This window comes from Mobula hypostoma, chromosome 12 (assembly GCF_963921235.1).
Source record: "Mobula hypostoma chromosome 12, sMobHyp1.1, whole genome shotgun sequence".
Taxonomy (NCBI): Eukaryota; Metazoa; Chordata; class Chondrichthyes; order Myliobatiformes; family Myliobatidae; genus Mobula; species Mobula hypostoma.
Window position 1 is genome coordinate 21227413 of NC_086108.1, and position 12344 is coordinate 21239756.

The 12344-nt window shown below is 43.5% G+C and overlaps 1 protein-coding gene across 3 annotated transcripts in view; it reads left to right on the forward strand.

Annotated features, from left to right (window-relative positions):
* The first annotated feature begins 3106 nt into the window (after positions 1-3106).
* Positions 3107-12344, forward strand: part of LOC134354655 (olfactomedin-like protein 2B) — a 70654-nt gene continuing 61416 nt past the window's right edge. For 2 of the 3 annotated variants that reach the window (XM_063063729.1, XM_063063731.1), the window contains exons 1-2: positions 3276-3841; positions 4377-4640. In XM_063063729.1, coding sequence (XP_062919799.1) covers positions 3671-3841; positions 4377-4640 — 435 coding nt within the window. In that variant the 5' untranslated portion in view covers positions 3276-3670. Of the gene's footprint in view, positions 3208-3275; positions 3842-4376; positions 4641-12344 lie in introns of those variants that run through there. The other variant, XM_063063730.1, reaches the window with a different exon arrangement.

Sequence of the window (12344 nt, forward strand, 5' to 3'; positions counted from 1 at the left end):
CAGTCACTCAGTTTTTGAGGACGGTCTGCACTATGCAGATTTACAGCTGTGCCATACTCTATCCATTTCTTGATGATTGACTTAACTGTACTCCAAGAGATATTCAGTGACTTGGAAATTTTCTTGTATCCATCTCTTGATTTGTGCTTTTCAATAACCTTTTTGCAGAGTTGTTTGGAATGTTCTTTTGTCTTCATGGTGTAGATTTTGCCAGGATACTGACTCACCAGCAGTTAATCCTTCCAGATACAGGTGATTTTTACTACAATCAATTGAAACACCTTGACTGCACATGGAGACCTCCATTTAACTAATTATGTGACTTCTACTACCAATTGATCGCACTAGTGATAATTTGGAGTGTCATAATAAAGGGGTGAATACTGATACAATCAATTATTTTGTGTTTTATATTTATAACTAATTTAGATCATTTTGTGGAGATTTGTTTTCACTTTGACACGAAGGTCTTTTTCTGTTGATCAGTTTCAAAAAGGACAAATTAAATCAACTTTGATTCAATGTTATAAAACTATAAAACATGAAAACTTCCGGGGGGGGGGAGGGTGAATACTTTTTATAGGCACTGTATATCAATGATTTGGACGACAGAATTGATGGTTTTGTGGCCAAGTGTGTGGACAATACAAAGATAGGTGGATGGGCAGGTAGTGTTGAGGAAACAGAGATGCTGCAGAAGAACTTAGATTGAGAGAATGGGCAAAGAAGTGGCATATGGAATACAGTGTCAGGAAGCATTTGGTCATACACTTTGGTAGAAAAAGTAAAAGGTTCAAAGGTTCATTTATTATCAAAGTGTACAACTCTGAAATTCTTGTTCTCTGGATAGCTACGAAACCAAGAAAGAAAGGCAGCATGATCATCAGCCCTCAAATCCCACCTCCCCACACAAATAAATGAACAAAATGGAACAGGCACATCATTCCCAAAATCCCTCCCCCTGCACAAAAAAAAACTGAACAAAAAGAGAACAGGTATATCGACCCCCAGACTCTCCTTCATTCCAAAAAAGATGAGAAAGATTGGGTGAAAAACACAGCATATAATAAACCTTAAGACTGAATATAAGACTATAGTCCAAGCCCACATCCAAAACGTAGAAAATCTGGGTAACATACTCTGGGTACAGCAGCAGGCTCTCCCCTCTCCAGTAACGTAGCAGAGACAGGCAGCTGGCGCTTACCCCCCACAAGTGCCTCAGTGCTTCAGTCTCCCTCATTGCTTTAATTGGTGCACAATGGAAGCTTTAATTGGCGAAATGGAGTCAAACATCACTTGTGCTCTGCCCCACAGCCTACCCGCCACAAAGTTCACGCATGCTGCCTCCGCCTCCTGGAAACCTCTCGGAGACCGCAGAGCGTTGAAGCACCCAAACAATCTCCAAACTTGCGCATTCACCTCAATGTTTCAATCTCCCTTGTCGCTTTAATCGGTGAACAACGGGGGCTTTAATCAGTGGAATGGAACCGAACATTGGCTTACGCTCCATCACACAGCCTGCCTGTGCTCACTACCTCTGCCTCCCAGAATCTTCTCAGAGACTGCAAAGCACTGGAACACCCAAAATGTTGCAAGACGCTCCCAACCACACCAGCTTCCTGGATTCAGATGCTCTAACTCCTCAGAGTACAGATAGCTAGTGCAGCCCTTTTAAGGGTTCAGGATGGTCCCACTAATAGGTAATCATGTTTTGGCAACAAGAATTCTATTTAAGGAACACCTGAACTAAGGTGCAGCGCTCAATCATAAGTGATATTGTCTAGTATTTGCTTTGAGCTCAGATCCAGTTTGAAATCCTGTCTTGAACCTTGCTTCAGATACCGCAGCACTTGGGTCCAAACCATCTCAAATGTTGGGGTATCTGAAGGTAGTTTACCCCACTAGGAGTATTGTGAACAGTTTTGGGCCCCTTATCTAAGAAAGGATGTGCTGACATTGGAGAGGATTCAGAGGATGTTCACAGGAATGATTCCAGGAATGAAAGAGTTACCATATGACAACCAACTGATGGCTCTAGGGTTTGGGCTTGGATTCACTGGAATTCAGAAGAATGGTGGGGGGGGGGGGAATCCCAATGAAACCTATTGAATTTTGAATGGCCTCAAGAGAATGGATGTGAAGAGAGTATTTCCTATGGTAGGGGAGTCTAAGACCGGAAGGCACAGCCTCAGAATAGATGGATGTCCATTTAGAACAGAGATGAGGAGGGATTTCTTTAGCTAGAGAGGGGTGAATCTGTGGAATTCATTACCCTAGGTGGCTGTGGAGGTGCATTTAAGGCAGAGTTTGATAGATTCTTCATTAGTCAGGGCATGAAGGGTTATGGGGAGAAGGCAGGAGACTGGGGCTGAAAAGGAAATGAATCAGCCATGATGAAATGGCAGAGCAGACTTAGACCATAAGACACAGGAGCAGAATTAGGCCATTCAGCTCATTGAGTCTGCTCCGCCATTTCATCATGGTGATCCCACTCAACCCTATACACCTGCCTTGATGCCCTGACCAATCAGGAAACTATCAACTTCCACCCTAAATATACCTACGGACTTGGTCTCCACCACAGTCTGTGGTAGAGCATTCCATAGATTCACTATGCTCTGGCAAAAAAAAAAATCTCCTTACCTCTGTTCTAAAAGGTCACCCCTCAATTTTGAGGCTGTGCCATCCTGTTCTGCATACCCCCACCATGGGAAACATCCTCTCCTGTCTAGTCCTTTCAATGACATCCCCACACATTCTTCTAAATTCTGGTGAGTACGGGCCCAAAGCTGCCAAACATTCCCCATATGTTAACCCCTTCATTCCCAGAATCATCCTTGTGATCCTCCTGTGGATTCTCTCCACTTGATGGGCCAAATGGCCCTAATTCTGCTCCTATATCTTATGGTCTTCTTTTGTGCTAAAACCTAAAATAATCTCAGGAACATCGTTTGTGGGAGAAAATGTCAAGCTCTCTCCCAGTTTCTTCCTTGAGCTACCAAGTTCTGCTTATCTTGTCTGGGTACTGAAGCTATCCTCTTGAAACGTTTTTAACACTTCAGTCACACAGTTAAAACATTGAGCAAGATAATTAAAAGCCACGGCATGATGTTGTACAATATGCCCTTCCATCTAAGGAAAAACTAAAATACAGTACAGCGGAGGTGGAGTTTCTGTCGGCGCGTGAGTTCTGAATGTTGCCAAATGGTAAGTGAGACATTATCCTTGGTTTTTTGAACCCCTCTTCGCTGCTTCTATGTTTTATTCAGAAAGACTTAAAATCTGGCCGATCCCGCCTTCCCCATCCCACGCACCCACCCCACCAGCAGAATGCTGACTCCACCTAGATTCTCTCGCTCCATTCAGCCACTCGGCTACAAACAACGAGATACCCAAATCAGTCGCAAACGAGAAGTGAGCACTCCCTCTCTCTTGCTGTGAGGGGCAGCCCAATATTATACACAATTAGCTTCCCGCCCCCATTCGCTCGTTGAAAAAGCAGGCTAGCCTCTCAGTTTTGCGCGATAGCCTTGATCTTGCCGATTTTGGGGGAAATCCGCACCCGTTTCCTGCAATTGCTGGCAACTGTCAGCTGGATCTGACAAATCCTGCCAACGCCTCGAACAGGCAGACATCTCCGGCGAGGGCGAGGTGCAAGGAGCCGGCGAAGATGCTGTTGGGAGCAGTCTTCGCCTTGGGCTTCGTTCTGTGTAGCGGTCTCCGCAACCCCACCAGGAAATCTCCCAAACCGACACCAGATGTTTGGGAGGAATCGAAGGATGAGACTCAAACGAGGACAACAGCTCCTCAACCTGAGAAGCAGGACAACACCCCGTCAGAGGTAAGATCAACACTCTATTAATAAATTAGCTAAAGGTAAAGGTGGGGGAGGGCGGGCAACACAACCGGACGACTTCAGTTTTGATTTTGTTGCAAGGAGGTAATGATGTATGCGAGTCAGTCAGATATTTGTAAACAAACCTGATGACTATGTTGCAGAGTTGCAACGCTGAGTTTTCATGCAGCACCATGATGCCGTTTTCATTTTAAGTACAAAGCCATTCAGTACATTTATTACTGAGTTCGTATAGCGGAGAGGGAGAGTCGGGTACCTCTTGTCTCTGAGAGCCCTGACACTGTTCTCCTGTGGCGCATCTTTATTCAAAGAGACCGATACATGTTATTCAATCGTTTAACCAAGTACGCTGAGGTAAGCTGCTAATAAACTTCTATCCAAAAAAAAACTTATTGCGTTAATTAACTGCGTAGAGCTGACTATATGGCTACTTATTACAGCCAATCATTAGTGCGGCGTTTCACTGTATATATTTCTATGTGTCCCTTAACTCACGAACTTGTTGTTCGCTTGCCTCTAGTTGCTATGGGACGATGACAAACTGAAAGCCGTGTCCGAGGGCTCGAGTTGCCGATGCCAATGTGTGTTTAGACCCCTGGGCCGGGACGCCTGCCGCCGGATGGAGGAAGGCACCGGCAGCTCGGAGGACTCGTACACGATAGAAACCATCAGCTCGGGCCCGCACTGTAAATGTACCTGCCTCGCCCCGCCCTCGGCGCTCGGTCCCTGCCACCAGCCAATCAGATTGCAGAAGCCCCGGGAGGCGGCGGGCGGCGGATTCAAGGTTGGTTGTGAGGCTGGCTGTGTTGGCAAGCAAGTACCGGGGTTGTGAGGAGAGGGCGTCTGCTTGGGAAGGTATTTGGGAAAAGTGGGTACTGGAAGGCAGGGAGAAAGGGACACACATTCTTCACGGTGGCACCAGTCTCTGGAAGTGATCCACGACATCGATTGATCACATCTCCCACCAGCAGGATTGGCGTGGCGTCACCTAAGAACTCCCCCCCCCCCACCTTTCCAACCGCCAGCTGTTAGTCGGGTGCAACACCAAGCATGGTCGCCACCTGACATCATATGAAAAGTAAATCCTTTGGCTCATGGTCCTCCCCCCACAGCGTGCATTTGTTTAACTAGGCAGATTAATAGTTTGGCACAGACTAGATGGGCCAAAGGGCTCGTTTCTATGCTGTAGTGCTCTACTAGCTGTACTAAAGTGTTCTGGATATGAGGAACCTGCAGCTTGCAACCACTTCCACATCTCTTCTTCTCCCCAGATATTAATTCCTGCTTTTTTTTATTAAGTGCAATCATGAACAATAGTCAGATCAGAAATGCTGATCAAGTCAACTAGTTCCCAAAGAGAACTCTGATAGGCCAATCAGATGGTTCACTGCTGCTCAGCGATAGAACACAAAAAAATAACAGGCACGAGGTCTCTAGCCCCTGTACCCCAGAAACACACCTGAGAGGTGTGTGGAGGTATGTGCTATACATGACCTGATCTAAAAGCATCATGTTGACTCATAACAGATCGTGTTCACGGTGGAACAGCTTAGTCAAGGATGGGGTGATCAACTCAGATGGACAAATTATACCTCCACTACCCCAAAACAAACTTCAGAGGCTAGATGTACCTTGTAAACATTTGCAATCTAATTCCACAAGCAAGTTTAAGGCAGGTTACATAAAATGGTTACCAGTGCAGTGGGGCTCAGTGCTAACGATTAGAAAGTTACAAACAGTTAGGACAGGGTTCCATTCCTGAGAACTGTCCATAACTAGGAGTTAAATTGGAAATGAATAAAAAGTGTGGGGGAGGATCACAGAAACAACTGTGATGGGACAGCAAACAGGTGCAGGAGGAGCAGCCACCATCTGGCCTTACTGATTCAAAAGAATAATATCACAAAGGGGAGGAGGAGTATATAGAGGCTTGCATGCTGTCAAGTGGAAGGTGAGATAAAGAGATAATTCATATAAAGGTGAACCCGACAACAGTTATATAGATGGGAAGTTACTCATAATGAAAGATTTTCAGTGTGAGTAAACATTTCATACAAAAACAAACTCAACTGTCAACATTGAGCTCCATTTCAGTCTAATGGCTTAGTGTCCTAAATCACAGAAAAGTATGGAAATATACTTTATGTTATAAATTTGACCTGAACTAGAGTTTTGCTAAATTGAAGAATGAGTTCACTTTTCTCTTATTTCCCTTTGGGAATATGGCCAGACAGGAAGTAGTATCCGGTAGAACTGTTTGAACGGAAATCCTTTGTGCCTTCTAAAGAATCTTCCCAAAGCTCCCTCGAATATGTCCTTTTCACATTGGGAAGTTACACCTTAGCTGATGGCTAAGGATAAACTGTAAAGTACATTCAGGAATTCTTGGAATGATCAACTTGATGCAGTCCAATGATGCTAAAACTGACTGAGGAATTGATCGGGATGGACAACCTTGTTTCTGACCTATTTTGCAAAAGATTATTGAGTATCTCTTAAGGTGGGGATGGGGACAATAGAAACAATTGTTGATTTTTAGGTTCAAGACCCAATGCAGGGTCAACAATTCCTGATTCTCAGCAGCTACTGCTCAACCCAGTGAATTCCTCCAGCAGTTTGTTTTTTTTTCACACACAATTCTGTTTATAGATGGTACAAGTTCAACATGTCTGATCTGGGTCTATTGCCTTTGGTGTGAAAGGTCGTCTTTGAAAACTTGATCTCAATAAACCATAAAAAAGACCCAACGATAGTACCACAACAGGTAAAGCACTAGCCAAAACTTAACTCGGCCTGAAACGTCGACTGCGCCTCTTCCTATGGATGCTGCTTGGCCTGCTGCATTCACCAGCAACTTTGATGTATGTAGCCAAAACTTAAAATTGTCACCAAAACTTATAATTGTCTTTAAGCTCTTAATGTCCAAGTTTACCAGCTAAACAGTCCAGAAACCAAAGTCTGCACAGACATGTGAAACAAAAATAGATCTGTAGACATCTTATGAAAAGATTTCTAATCAATCTCTCAGCAAGAGAAAAAAATCAGGTGAATGAACAAAATCCATTTATTCCTGGTGTTTGTAATCTATATTGTATGTGAGATCCATTTCCACAACCGGTAGCCAATTATTTTTAATAAGTATTCACTGTAACACTCTGTCTGTAAATCAGATTAGTGGCTTCAATTTGTCACTGTTGTTCAGGGTTAAACTGAATTGGAATGTACTAGACTCTCTGTAGGGATTGTCACTATAATGACCTCAGTTGACAAAGCACCCCTGAAATGGGATAGAAAACAAGCATAGCTGGAACAGACAGACTGCTTTGGAAGTACAGTATGATGCTGCAGTAGTCAAGAAGTGCAACATGCACAATCATTCAACAAACCAGGGCAATGTTGTGTTGGCATCACATGAGGGTTGCTTGCGGGCATTAACTCAACGGTTATTTCTTCAGAAGAGAGAAACACAGAAAGGAAAGTCATAGTAAATGCAGTATGCTAAAGGAACCCAGGAGCAGCAAGCTAGTATAGCTGGCATAGCTGCAAAGTATTACTCAGGAATCACTGAGAAAGGCCTCCATAAATCCAACCACAATCCTTTCATCAGTTCCAATTACGTACTTGGAGCCTGGAAACATGAACAAAGTCCAACTAGACACACTCTGGAACTATGCATAAGGGTGTTTCATTCTCTGGCATCCTCGTGTTCCACTTCCACTCTGACAGCTGCGAAAACCTTCTCTCGTTGGAAGCCATTCAACTGGAGTTCTTTTTCTTACTTTATTGATTTGTCTTTGTGTTTTGTGTTACCAATTGAAGAATGTTCAATGTCCTTTGTTTTTGTAAGGTGTGCCTCGGGAAGGCTATGGATTGTTCCAAGAATATGGGTATCATTAGACTCTAGAAACCATCCCCCCCACCCCCCACCACCGGCTATCAGCCAAGTTATCTGAAAGAAGGCCAGATAATGCATTGCAATCAAGATGATATCCTGACTCCAAGATAGTTGAGAGGTTCACAGAAAGCAACTCACAAGAGAGAAGCTATTGAATCTGAAAGATCAGTTGCTGTTCAGTCAGTGTTTAATTGCACCATTTTAATGTTTTGGCCAGGGCTGGAGTTTGAAACTGGATGCTGGAGTGATGTAGTCCATTACCCTTTCCCTTCCGACCTAACCTTGGGGAAGGTCAACCAAACACCATACTCATAAATAATGTTTATTTAGGCATCTGTTAGGAAACCACAGAGATGGTGAATGCAATAAGATGGTGATCTTCAAAAATTAGGGCCAAAGCATTTGTTGTGTTTGATAACTCTGCACCAACATACTACCAGATCCACAGGTGAATGTTAATTTACTAATTCAAAATGTGAAACAATTCATTGAATAAGTTATTGCTCTATAGCTCCAAATTTTCCCCCAGACTCCCTATTCCTATTCATGAGAAAAGCTTGTTTCTTTGAGACTAGATTAAGGGTAGTTATTCCTCACAGTTCCAATTACCCCGAGTCTGATGCTATTCTTAGATGTTGGCAGTGTGGAACTTTTGTGTTCTCCCTGTGACTGTGTGGGTTTCCCTGATACTCCGGTTTCTTCACAAGTTGGTCGCTATACATTTTCCCCAATATTTCAGTGGGTGGTAGGAAATTCAGGCTGGCGATGATGGACACATAGGTGAAAATAAGCTACTGGGAAATAAGAGGATGCATTGGATTGAAGGAGTTGTTCTGAGAGTTGGCATAGAGAGACACAGGGCGAAGACCTTAAGGACTCAGCAATCATTACCATCTACAAAAGGAAAGGCGATCGATCCGAATACAGAAATTATCGTGGAATTTCCCTGTTAGCAACAGCAGGAAAGATCCTCACCCGCATCATGAACAACCGGCTCAAGCCTTTAGCTGAGAAGATCCTTCTGGAGACACAAGCTGGTTTTAGACCATTGCGTGGAGCAATTGACATGTTCTTCACAATGCGACAGCTACAAGAAAAATGTTGTGAACAACTTCAACCTTTGTACATGGCATTCATTGACCTCACCAAAGCCTTTGACTCGGTATCAAGGGAACTCCTATGGGATGTCCTACCCACCTATGGATGCCCTGAAAAGTTAATTTGAATCCTGAGGCTCCTCCACAATGGCATGCTTGCCACAGTCATGGTCAGCAACAGTAACTGTGACTCTTTTCAAGTTAGATCAGGAGTAAAACAGGGATGCGTGATTGCCCCAACTTTGTTCACCATCTTCATTGCGACAATCATCTACATTATCAAGGACGACCTACCCCCAGGAATCGAAATTGTCTACAGAACAGATGGCAGACTTTTCAATCTTGCCCATCTCAAATCCAAAATAAAGATATCCATGAGTTCCCTCATCGAGTTCCAATACGCAGATGACAACAGTGTTGCAGCTCTTTCAGAAAACCACCTACAACAGATTCTGACTACCTTCAACTGTGCATACACGAAACTTGGACTTATCATCAATTCCAAGAAGAGTAAGATCACCTATCAACCGTCACCAATTGAGACAAATCGGATAGAACCATCATTTCAGCTTGCCGAAACAACCCTGGAAAACGTTGACCAGTTAACGTATCTTGGAAGTCACTCTCCTCCGATGTCGACCTTAATGACGAGATCCAACATCGTCTTAAATGCGCTGGAACAGCTTTTGGATGTCTCCGAACAAGAGTCTTTCATGATTGTGACATCCGAACAGACACCAAAATGTTAGTGTACAAAACAGTGGTAATCCCAATGCTCCTGTATGCATCAGAAACCTGGACAACATACCAACGACATTTGAAGGCACTTGAAAAGTTCTATCAATGCTGTCTTCGAAACATCTTAAATGTCAGCTGGGAAGATAGAAGAACCAATGTCAGTGTGCTAAATGAAGCAAAAACAACAAGCATTGAAGCCTACGTCATCAAGAACCAACTAAGATGGAGCGGTCATGTTGTTCGGATGAAAGACGAATGTCTGCCGAAACAGATCTTCTAATCCCAGTTTAATGAAGGCAAACATAAAAGAGGCGGACAACAGAATAGATTCAAATATGTCTTAAAAGCCAACATGAAGAAATGTAACATCAATATCAACAATTGGGAAACCAATGCCAAGGACAGGAAACTCTGGCAAGCCATCATCCGAGAAGGAACAGCAACTTTCGAAGCCAACAGATGTGCAGAGTTAGAAGAAAAGAGAAGAAAATGGAAAGAGAGGCAGCAACAACCAAAGCCCAATCTGCCATCTGGAACTACCTGTCCTGAATGCGGAAGAACTTTCAAAGCCAAGATTGGACTCATAAGCCACTTGAGAGCCCATAAGTAGATCAACAGAATGAAGGCCGTCATCCTCGACCTCAAGGGATAGCCACAACGACGATAGAGAGACCACTGAGCCCTTTGTGAGTCATAAGTAAAGGTGCGAAACATGGCGTATTATAGACAACTCTGGCATTTGAAATAAAATGACAGGAGATCAGATTGTAATCACATTCCTTTCTACTTGTGGTAACCTTTCACCACCTTGGTGATCATTTGTCTATCCATCTCTTCCTTAAAATATTCAGTCTTAATGGGTGTCAATAAGTCACTTAAGAGCCTTATGATCACATATTAAGATACCTGTAAGGAGTCCCTTTTTTTAAAGTTACCTATCAACATTCATTCCCCCATGAAGCAAACATCCCCTCTATACCTATTTAGAAAAAACACCTCAGGATTTTGTACATTTTAATCAAGTTGCTTCTAAACTCCAACAAGTGCAAGCTGAGTCCGTCCGTCTTCTTTGAACTGCATACAATGCACTAATGTCCTTCCTTAAATAAACGGACCAATACGTACATTGTATTCCAATGTCCTATAACGTCAAGATGGCGGTGAGTTGCTGTCTCTGTCGGGATCGTGTCTCGTGCTTTTTAATTTCATGAGGAAGGTTTTGGTGACAGAGAGGGGATTTGGGGATCAGGATAGGGATTAGGGACAATGATGTAGGGTTTGGGGACAGGGATGTGGAGGAATTAGAGGTCAGGCCTCCATTCTGTGCTCTGCGTTTGTAGGCCAATAATGTGGATGGGTGACAAAGGACATCTGGAATTGGGGCCTCTAGTCCATGCTCGAAAGACCAGCAATGTGAATATGGGAAATACATATTCAGAGCCCAGACCTCTGCTCCGCGCTAAAAAGGTCATCAATGTGGGTGTAGGATGAAGGACATCCATGGCATTTGGGATGTCCCAGGTTCGCGCATTTCCATGTGAGCATGAGGGCGGGTCAGTTGACGCACTCAGAGTTCGAGCCCCTGTGGTTTGAGTCTAAGGGTCGATACTGAAGATTGAAGCCCAAAGATTGACGAGAAGCTTGGAAGTCATAAACCAGTGGTTGAAGCCTGGAGTCTTGGAGACTTGTCCGAGAGTTGCAGGGTTGTGTGGGTGTGAGGGAGGTTGGGAGAGTGGAAAGGGTTTTTTTTTTGTTGTTGTTTTGTTGTCTGTTGTGTTCTGTGTTGTTCAACTAGCATTGTGGGCTTGCTATATTGGCGGCACTTATGAGCTGCCCCAGCACATCCTGAGGTGTGTTGGTTGTTAGTTCAAACGACACATTTCACTGTATGTTTTCATGTACATTTGATAAAATAGGTCTGAATCTGAACTAAAGTATAATTTTCATACATTTGAATTCAGTTCCTCTTTGCAATAAACAATTATGTTGTTAGCTAATTACTTGCCTTTGGCAAATCATGCACTAGAACTCCCTAGGCCCTTGCATCTCAGAGTTTGGCAGTCTTTCATCATTTTGACAATATGCTGTTTAATTCTTCCATACAAAATGGATAATTTCACATTTTCCCATAATGCACCATTGCCCCATGTCTTTGCCTACTCACTTAGCCTGTTGACATCTCTTTGTAGTCTCTTTTATGTCCACTTTGCAATTCACTTTCATCCCAACTTGTGCAAGGTATTTATGTTCTCAAGAATAGACTATGATATTGAATGAACAGGTCTTTGGTTAGTATTGTTTTGGCAACCACAAATGAGATGGTCATTAACACCAATAAAAACCAAAATAACATTTTTAATGTCATTTAAAAGGAGAACAAAACAAATAAGTTGTTGCTCTCATTTTAAAAATGCAAACACAAGGAAATCTGCAGACGCTGGAATTTCAAGCAACACACACAAAAAAAATGCTGGTGAACGCAGCAGGCCAGGCAGCATCTATGGAAAGAGGTACAGACCCTTTGTCAGGACTAACTGAAAGAAGATATAGTAAGAGATTTGAAAGTGGGAGGGGGAGATCCGAAATGATAGGAGAAGACAGGAGTGGGAGGGATGGAGCTAAGAGCTGGAAAGTTGATTGGCAGAAGGGATATGAGGCTGGAGAAGGGAGAGAATCATGGGACGGGAGGCCTAGGGAGAAAGAAAGGGGGAGGGGGGAAGCCCAGAGAATGGGCAAGGAGTATAGTGGGAGGGACAGA